At 41.6% G+C, this 10,382-nt stretch overlaps 1 protein-coding gene across 1 annotated transcript; it reads right to left on the reverse strand.

Moving 5' to 3' along the window:
• Positions 1 to 1,067: 1,067 nt before the first annotated feature.
• On the reverse strand, positions 1,068 to 4,734 carry nxpe3 (neurexophilin and PC-esterase domain family, member 3). Its single transcript, XM_085374360.1, has 5 exons — positions 4,590 to 4,734; positions 2,582 to 3,354; positions 2,028 to 2,095; positions 1,719 to 1,940; positions 1,068 to 1,637 (listed from the first exon to the last, which is right to left on the reverse strand). Exons 1-5 carry the CDS (start codon positions 4,680 to 4,682, stop codon positions 1,075 to 1,077), a joined length of 1,719 nt encoding a protein of 572 aa, XP_085230486.1. The 5' UTR covers positions 4,683 to 4,734; the 3' UTR covers positions 1,068 to 1,074.
• Between the last annotated feature and the right edge of the window lie 5,648 nt (positions 4,735 to 10,382).

Genomic DNA, 10,382 nt, shown 5'->3' on the forward strand with positions numbered 1-10,382 from the left:
TTAGCCAGATCTCAACCCAGTCAAACATCTGTGGGAAGGAAATGTGCTGTACAAACATGTCTGATCGGTGGAAGCCCCACCTCACAACTTAGAAGACTTAAAGGATCTGTTGTTAACTTCCTGGTGCAAGATGCCACAGCAGACCTTCCGGTGGTGTCTAACTGAATACATATCTTAAAGGTTTAGGGCTGTAGTAGCAAAAGCAAACACAATATTAGGCAGATCTTCATGTTATGTGTGTATGTGTGTTTAATGTTTCCTAAGTAAATATATTTCCAAAGATCCAATTTGAAATTCTCAACAGATGTCCATTAATTGTTATGTGTAATAATGAGAATATTGTCTCTGGTCAAGTGAGACCAAAATTGAACTCTTTAGATTCCAGAATACACACACCATGTTTGGAGGTCAAAATGCGCTGCATATCACCCCTAAAACACCATTCCAACAGTGAGTTTAGAGGTGGGTACATAATGGTGTGGGGGTTTATTTCAGCATACGGCACTGGCACGCTTCATATGACCGAAGGAAGGATGAATGCGAAAATGTGGCGAGGAACTAATAAAAAACTGCTGCCACCTACCAGGATGATGAAGATGAAACGAGGGTGCACGTTTCAGCAAGCCAATGACCCCAATTGTCATTTCTCATTATTACACATAACTTAATTTCAAATCTAAATCTACGGTTTGATTTCTTTGCATGTGTGGACTGGAATGGTTGTTGACCAACATCTGGTGATTACCTTTAGAAACACATTTACTTAGAAAATTGATGATGTGTTCAACAATTATTTGAACCACTCTGTACATTAAAATAATGCACATGAACAAAACTTTGGTAATACCAAAAGATGAGAATTAACAATCATTGTGCCAAAGTCTTTGGAAATCAGAGTAAAACATGTTTTGTAGGAATTAAAAAAAAAAAAAAAAGCAGGAAAGCAAATCTTCAGTATTTGAAGAGTTTGTGTTTTAGAAAAATATATGAGTTCTTATGAACCCAAACAAAAATGTGTTTGAAACTGACGGATGGATTCACACATCACATTTAACAATATATCCACTATCATCACTATTTCTGGCTTTTTTTCCTCTCGGGGCAAATATAAGATAAAAGCATGTCTATCATTTGCTTGACGATAGGTGGAGGAGGATGGAGGGCATGAGGTAAATGGTGAGCTAAAGTCATTTGCCAGGCATCCACCACCAGAACGTTCAGCCCCTTGAACATGGTCCTGAGCACCTGATCGAGCTGCTGGGAGTACCAGTCGCTGTTGTAAAGGCTCACCTCCTGATCCAGGGCTTGAAGATTGGCTGAGCGGATCACTATTAGCGTCCCTGGCGCTCGGTCTATAAGTCTCACCAGTGCCTGTCGAATGTGCCGAAGACGCCGTATGTATATGTCCACAGGAAAGGTGCTGAAGTGGGACCAGATGCTGAGGACCACAACCACGTTAGGGCCCCCAGAGAGGCCGTCAAGCTCATTCGAAACGTACCGCAACTCGCTGGACATGACGGTAGAGAAGCGGATTGGAGGGCCGTGGCAGCGGTACTTCAAGAGAATATTATGTGTGCTGTCCACCGCCATGAGCGGTCCGACCTTTTTGGGATTGTATAGGTTGAACTCCTTTAATTCTGGATGAGATGGAATAAATGAAAGTTACAGTGGGTAGTGTAAGTGTCTATAAAATGAAATAAAAGGACAAAACCGCTCACCTGGTACAAAACCAATGAGATACTCGAACCACTGTCTCACAGTAGAGTCTCCGTACATGTTGATCACCTTGTTCTTCAAACACTGTACAGCTGCTGATGATTTGTTGAACTGACGCATTGTAAATCCATCTAATGGCCTCCAGGAGTCCATGTAGTAATATCCAGATGTTTCTAGCTGAATATGTTCTGGTTTAGCTGTGCTGTTTTCTTCCTCCACTTTATCTGAGAGGAAGTAAAGAATGCTGAAGACAAAATTCATTTTTAGATCACAGCAGGTGCTACAAATGTTCCTCTCCCACAGTACCGTACCTTTCTGTGGCAGCACGTTGATTTTATCAGGTCCTGAAGCGTGTATGTAAACTTTGAGATTTACACCACTAGGACAGATGGAAAAAAATGAATGTTAAAAAATAATGTCACATTTCCTACTAATATCTTGGTCGAGTTGCTAAGGCATAAACTCATCTTTAAAAGTCAGATAACAACTGAGTGCTGTTTTAGCTATTTTCGTATGTATAGATATACCAGAGAACTATTATCAGATCACCAATAACAAATCTGCTGCAAGATTTGAGCTGCTAATGATGTCACCAGGGGGGAGGTAATGGTGCGCATTTCCACAATATTAAGGCCTTATTTTTAAACAGCTGGCACTAATGTGTTGCCCATCTTACACACAATGTGTGCAGCATGGGAAGAAAATAATCTATACTGCAGATGGTTTTATTTTAATGGTTTCTGACTGCAGACACTCATTGTTTGTGGGTTTTTTATGAATTAAGAAAAATAGGAAATCTCACCACACTTATCCTTTAACAGTAGATACAGTAAATAAGCATCCAAATCCTACAAAGCATACAAACCTTTTGAATAACAGCGCTTCCTTGTTGGTGATGAGGTTTTTCAAGTAGCCTCCCTTAGCATGGTTGATTCTGGTGTCACAGCTGAGCACCTTGGGCTTGTAGCAGTACCAGGGCTCGCCTGTGTGAAGGTCTGTGTAGTTGCAAAGAGGCTGATGGTTGGTAGGCAAGCACAGGTTGCACACAGTAGTTTCTGACAAAAGGCCTAAACGGAACACGCTCTTAAAAAACACCCGATCGGCCCGTTCCTCCCTGAGTCGTCGCAGCACAGCGACGGCCTCACTGGAGTGCACCAACATGACTTCAACCTGTGCAGAGCCCACCCACAGGAGTGGGAACAGAGCAGAATACAATCCATTCTTGTGGTCAACCACCTGCCCAACCACGGCCGCTCCAAGCTCCGGAGAGTGCAGCCTGGCCAGAAGGAAATCCCCGCCGTAGCGTTTAGGGCGACCCTGGAAGTCGTGCATCTGGATGAGGGCCTCTAGCTGATCGCCCACGTGCCACTCCCTTCCTTCTTTAGTGGGAAGTATTGCGAACAGGCTGTGGACAGGGTCGCTCGTCTGCCTCAGGGTGGTTGGTCCAGAGTGAGGCGGAGGGCTGGGCCAGCTGATGAGTTCCAACAGGTACCGCTCCTCAAGTTCATCCTCAGGGGAGGGTTTCTGGCCCACATGGGTACAGTAGGTGTGGTTGTGATAGAAAGGAGACACACTGAGGGATGAATGGATCCTGCTCTGCAGTTGGTAGAAAGATGAAATCGCTTGGCAGTTCCACTTCTGAAAAGAAGAAGGGTAACTGAATGAATTTTAGAGGATACCACACTATGGGTTGTAGAATATTGCAGGAATAATTCAAGAGGAACTGCACAGATGCCAAGATAAAGATCACTGGTTAGAAGAAGTCCTACTCAGCCTGTGAAAGCAGTTTGATGTGGACAGGACTGAGAATAACAGAGCTGAAGGTTGCTCATAGGCAAATAATTTCCACATACTCAATATTACATTTTGGGAAACGTAAGATCGGGTATGATTGGAGCTCTTTACGACCCTTACAAAGGACTAAAATACAAAATATCTTAACTTTTGCTGCCATTAAATTGACTTGCCAACTTCTAATAACCATGCTTCAATCCTCTTAATCCATGAACCAAGCAGCAACATGAAAAATTAAGCCATTAGTGCCAAAAATCTAAGTTTCTCCATCCCCACAGACCCCCAGAGCAAAATGACCAACAAGTGAAAGTTGCTATTACATTCATGTGTTTTGTTTGTTTGTTTGTTTTTTATGTTCACACATATGGATTTTGTTAAAGCTTAAAGATTTGACCCCTACTAATTAAAGTCCACACATTTGACTGCTCAGCTGAGTTTGTACTACTGGTTCCCCCTTCTGGCAAAAGACAAGGCCTGCTGTATGTTGCAGCTTGTCCACGAATTCCAATGAGAAGTGTGTGAATTTCCGATATTTTATTACTCTTGGCACAAATTAGCAGGAATGTGTGTCTGTGCAATCCAGCTGTGGTTTATGTATGCAGCTTGCTAAACTTAGCTGATAACAGATCATTCAGGGTGACCTGAATGCTTCTTATAAGGGATTATATGCAAACTTTTAAGAGTGCAGCTCTGTTTCCTTCAGTAACTCAGGAAGGTCCCTTGTGGTTCAAAAAAGATCACAGAAACAAAAAGTGACAGGCCACAGAGTTGCAAAGCAGGGTCAAAGCGTGCTGACCCAGATAAAAGTCACCAGAGCACTGCAGACTCAAGCACAAAAATTGTGCCCCACAACCATTATGGTATTATGGCAGCTCCTTAATGCATACCCAATCCACTATTTTTGTCCATATACTCTGTTTTAGGAGTTCCCGACTGATTTCTGCAATAATATAAAAACAATGAAAAATTTGCCTGCTATGTGAATAAATCAAAAATCTTTTGAGACTTTTCATAACTGTCAAAAATGAAAAGAAAAAGCATGAGTTAAAGCTCACGGGTAGTTTCACTTCTCTCCTCACCTCTACTGTGTGGATGTTCCGCAGCAGGAAGATGATGCCAGACAGTGTGAGGAAGAGGAAAATCGGGGTATATTTGGACAGATTATGGCACATGGTGACCCTCTTCTAAATCCCATGATCACACTCTGCTGTCACCAGGACGACATAATGTCATTCCAACCTGCTGTCAACGAGAAGGACATTTTATATATATGTGTGTGTGTGTGTGTGTGTGTGTGTGTGTGTGTGTGTGTGTGTGTGTGTGTGTGTGACAGATGTTCTGTTCTTCGTTATGCAGTTAACCATCTTCTCTGTGTGTCATACAGAAGTAAATAAAAATATAAGAATTCCTTTTTCAAAACAGCATGAAAAAAGCATTTGTCCCCTTCCTGATTTCTTTTTTTGTGGCATATTTATCACACTTACATGTTTTAGATCAGAAAAAAGTAATATTAGACAAAGATATCAGTCCTGCGACTGACTGGTGACCTGCACAGGAGGTGTCCTGCCCTATGACATCTGGGATATCCTCCAGTCCTCCTTGACCCTGATAAGGATAAGCTGAAGAGAAAGGATGCATGGATGGACAAAGATACCTCGAATAAATGCAAAATGCACAAAAGTATTAAGGGACAAAAGCTATTCAAACCTATCTGGCCCTATGTAATATTGTAATAACTGGCAGTGAGTCTTTCACTGTGGAGGAATTTTGGTCCACTCTTGTTAAACTTTAGTTTTAGGGTTGAACTGAAGGCTCGACATTCACTTTCAGGATGTTCTGGTAGAGAGCAAAATTCCATCTGTGAAGGCATGTCATCCAGATCCAGAAGAAACAAAGCAACCCCAGACCATCACACAACTAGCATTACCATGTTTGACTGCTGGCAGTGTTGGGGAGTAACGGAATACGTGTACCGGCGTTACGTATTTCAAAATATGAGTAACTGTATTCCGTTACAGTTACCGTTTAAAGAGGCGGTATTCAGAATACGATTACTTTGTTAAAATAAAGGGATTACACAGCGTTCTTTTCCTGTTTCATATGTTAGGCTATGCCCACTCTATTTTTGGTAACTCCACGCCGGTGGAAACCCAAACAAAACGAGGCTCTTTGTTTCAATCTCGCGGCCCACGTCATCTCTGCTTGCTTACATATTTCCCATTCTTTAGATAGTTGTTGGAGGTGATCGCTGTTTTGTCAGATGACTTTGGGGCCAGTCAGTACCATCATGTCAGCCCTCAAAAGCACACAAAAGTTAGTCTTTTTTGTCCCGGTCTTGGTCTCGGTCTTGGTCTCGTCTCGACTTGGTCTTGGTCTCGATACCCTCTGGTCTTGGTCTTGTCTTGGTCTCGGATTAGGCAGTCTTGACTACAAGTCTAACAAAAAGTAAAGCTATTTTACGACTCCGACACGAATTACATATTATCCAGGGGTCCCTTTACCACGGTTCGGAGCCGCGGAACAGTTTTCTATACAAGATCGCTGCAAAAAGTGCAGCCTTACCTAATGTCCATCCTACTGTTACTCATCTAGTTGGTATTGGCGAGTAACCTTCAGTAATAGTAATAAATCACAGAGCAAAAACACATTCATGTAGTTGCAAAAAGTTTGATAATATGTTAAGTAATGTTATATACCTATGTGGTATGTGACTTTTGTTGCCATGATGCCAGGTCTCTCTTGGAAATGAGATTTTTAATCTCAATGAGATTTTTTACCTGGATCAATAAAGGATTAATAAAATAATAAAAGTAATCCAAAGTATTCAGAATACGTTACTCAATGAGAGTACATTACAAAATACATTTTGGGGCATGTATTCTGTAATCTGTAGTGGAATACATTTTAAAAGTAACCTTCCTAACACTGACTGCTGGTATGATGTTCTTTTTATGAAATGCTATAGTTTTTCACTGTGGTTTCCACTGTGGGGCAGAAAACTCCAGCATATTCTGTTCTCTTCTAATCAGACAAATAAGACAATAACTCTCTGTGAACAGTATTTCTTATAACTCAGCAGTATAATGCATCATAAAACAATGTCATTCATTCACAACAAGTCAGCAGTTTAATGTCATGCAAATCAGTTTAACTAATGCAATAGTTATCAGCTTCTTCTAATTCAGGAGAATAATGCAAACTAATCTACATAATAATTCACAATCTTTAATTCGGGGTATAACATGGCATAAAATAACACTACAATCCAACAATGGCAAAAGATGCAACACTGTAACACTGTAACAAAGTCAAACCAGGATGCATGTGTGGGAATAAAGAAAAATATTTTACTGCTACATATAGCTTTCATCATTATCATTGCATTAAAACGTTCATTAAAGCTACTGGCATTACATTAAAACTTCTATTACAGGTGCGGCTATAACCATTTTATACACACATTGCAGATGTGCTCATGAAGAGTTGATGCTCAGTCTATTTAAGGGTTTTAAGCTAAGTTTGGCGCGATGTCGCGACGATTCCTGGTGTAAGTGACTTGGAGCAACAGAAGGTTAAAAAGGCATACATGCTCACAAACACAAATGATTTAAAGATAGGCCTGGAATTCATTTAGCTTCTTACCGCATTTGAGTTTGCCTAGTAACAGGTGACAGAAGAAGAGTCAAGAAGAGTGCAAGCCCACAGGAACCATCTGGAGGGTGAAACAAATTGCCATGTATGGAAGAACGTGATAGAAAAAGGAACTTCTCTGTCTATAATCCAGTTTTGAGTTCCCTCCCCAGACGCCTTAACGCCCACTCACATCCTGGGCCATCTGATCTCAGGAATTCGCATGATAAGGTGGGGCCAGGTTTCACAATGAACTCACCGGAAACTCTGGCTGATTGGGACCCACACCCAGTTTCACACCTTGGCTCAGGCGATTAGAGGATCATCAGGGGTCCTTTTGTCCCTCTGTGGGGGGATACTCCCACTAGGTTTATATCTGGGACTCTCCACCATTTGACCTTAGAACTGAAGAAGCTTCTCGGATGAGAGGTGAAACGTCTTCAAGTAACTTAAAGAAGTCCAGACGCTTTTCTTTGCAAGCTCCTTTGACTACGATGACCTGGATGACTGAGAACCTTCACAGACAACTTCTCTGTCTGTTTTTAGCTTTTTAATTGACCATTTACTGTAACTGATGCATGTCATATTCTTGTTAACGCATGAAGGGGCAGAACCCTGATGAATTAAAAGCAGTCTGAAGTGTATTTTTGGGTGAAGATCTATGCTGATGTGTTGCAGTGTACATCTTCCCACGCGTGTGTTCAATAAAATCAATGTTTGACTGCACTCTTCTGGGCCAGTGTTGGTTTGTTCTTATCCTCAATATTTAGAATTTGGGACACATGCTTAATGCATGCTCAATCATCCAGGTAAGTAAATCCCTCAAAGTTGATTCTGTTCATCCGAATGTAGCTTTTTCAGTGGGATAAACATTTCGTCACTCATCCAAGTGACTTCTTCAGTCTCAGCTTACTGGAGGTTTCCCCAATCTTATAAACAGTACATTTGCACAATGACTGAAACTAGCAACACTGAAGGAACAATGGGCTGGGAGGTCAGTTCCTTTATCATTAATATGCAAATTCCCATGACCATTGATCAACAACCACTGATCAATGGTCATGAGTACTATTCACAGGGGGTTCGGGAATGACTGCAATCACAGCATTGTAAGAGGGTGAAATTAAACCAGGAAATCAAACCGACAAAGTGTATCAAGAAACCAGCAACTCTAGAAAGGAAGCCCTTCAAAAAGAGACCTTTAGAGTCTATCAAAACTAGAAACAAAACCAAAATACTACAGTAAAACTAAAGCTCATTATATTATAAAATAGAAAATACAAGACCACAAAAATAACAACTTACAACAAAGAAAACCACGAAGTAGAAACTTCAACATCCAGTTAGCAGCAGTCAGAATTTGGCGTAATAATATGGCTGCCATGGCAGAAGTGAGGCCAACTGACAGCCAATTGAAAAGCTTCACGCAAAACTTTAAGACGTTTCATCCAATCTCTCTCTCTCTCTTTCTTAAAATCTATGTTTCTTAACATAAACATAGATTTTAAAAAATGGATGCTAATCTGTTGACAGAACAATAGCTGTGAATTAGTCCACATCAAGGTTATTGCTCTTTTTAACCTAAAAAAAAAATACAACCCACATTTCTGCGCTGACATGAGCACTTCTAGCAGATAAGGCGTCCTGTCTCTCTGTAGTAATAGTCGGTGATAATGATTAGCGGCTCTTATTCTGGGTTAGGATGAAGCTCATCTCCATCTTGTAAGAGATGGAAATTTCTGTTTATATTATTCCTATTATTCAGCAGCTTTTGTCACACGAACCGCTGCGACGACGCCAACAAAGACACCGCAGATTTCCGCATATTCAGAACAAATGTTTGCTCATTTGTGCGCGCCGTACTTACACGTTACAGAGCCCCACCATGTCCGATCCCTGAAGCAGGATGAGGAGGATGGTAGCAGAAGAGCAATGTGGGCTTTAAGATAAGGCGATTTCCACTGGTCATCGCTCACGAGAGGGGAGGAGGATAGTATGTCCACGGTGGGTTGAGCTGTTACAGCGGATGCGCTTTCTGGCGTAACCCCACAGAGAACCAGGCTGGAATCGAACAGGTCACCTTACGCTTGGCAAATAAATAAATAAATAAAATCAATTAATTTATTTTTCCCACCCATCATGATGAGGGTGGGAAAAAAGAAATTGCAGTGGATTGGGTGACTGAGTGGGTGCTACTGCGTCCCCAGGTGGCCACTCGGTATACTTCAGCTGTTCCTTTGTAACAGCAACAATAACAGTGATACAAAGAGAAGAAGAAGAGTAAGAAAATTAGTTTTGTGACGCAGAAAAAAAATCAGCACTTCCTGTGTGTCTTGGTTCTGGTTCTTTGACTCAGTGTTTTGTGTTTTTTGGACTTTTGAATCGTAATTCATTGTTGTTTTGATTTTGAGAAGTGGGCTTGGTTTCTAGACTCTGTTTGCCCCCGTTGTATCATTTGAGCCCACAAGTTCAGCCCTCCTTGGGGTTATTTACTTCATGTTCCCTCAATGTTGTCTCTGTGTTTCATGTTTTGTTTATTTCCATTCACTCTCTCACTGTGCTACACACAATGTGTCCTGACATCCTGCCCAGTGACCCAGCTTTCAAAGTAATTAGCAGTCAGTCCACGGATTTCAAAGGATGTGAGTGTGAAAACTGGACCACGGAGCAATAGAAGAAGGTGGCCTGGTCTGATGAATCGTGGATGGCTGGGTGTCACTTACCTGGGAACACGTCAAGCTTGCAGAGGCAGTGTGATGCTTTGGGCCGTGTCCTGCTGGGAAACCTTGGTTCCTGACATCCATGTGCATGTTACTTTGACATCACCTATCTAAGTGTGGTAACAAACAATGCACATCCTTTTATGGAAACTATATTCCTTGTTTGCTGTGGCCTCTTTCATCAGGGTACTCATCAGTGGTTTGATGAGCACAACAATGAGTTTAAGGCGCTGACTTGGCCTACATATTTCCCAAACCTCAATCCAATCAAACATCTGTGGGATTTGCTGGGCAAACAAGTCAGATCCACAAAGGACACACCTTGCATCTTACAAGTTTTAAAGGATCTGTTGCTAACATTTCAGTGCCGGATACTCAAACACACTGGCCAGGGTCTGGTGGAAAGACCCAGGGTCAGGGCTATTTTGGCAACACAATATTGGGCAGTTGGTCGTAATATTATGTTTGATCAGTGTAAAAAACTAGAGGTTAAATTACAGAGGCAAGGAAGAGAGCATTTGG

The sequence above is a fragment of the Diplotaxodon limnothrissa genome, linkage group LG16, assembly GCF_057381915.1.
Source record: "Diplotaxodon limnothrissa isolate DT_005_m linkage group LG16, D_limnothrissa_male_GT1.1, whole genome shotgun sequence".
Classification (NCBI taxonomy): Eukaryota; Metazoa; Chordata; class Actinopteri; order Cichliformes; family Cichlidae; genus Diplotaxodon; species Diplotaxodon limnothrissa.

Coding starts and splice junctions, on each gene's coding strand:
- nxpe3 (XM_085374360.1), bottom strand. CDS start 4,682: ATGTGCCATAATCTGTCCAAATATACCCCGATTTTCCTCTTCCTCACA. Junction 3,355..4,589: donor GGAACATCCACACAGTAGAG/GTGAGGAGAGAA, acceptor TCTTCTTTTCAG/AAGTGGAACTGCCAAGCGAT. Junction 1,941..2,027: donor CAACGTGCTGCCACAGAAAG/GTACGGTACTGT, acceptor ACTTCCTCTCAG/ATAAAGTGGAGGAAGAAAAC.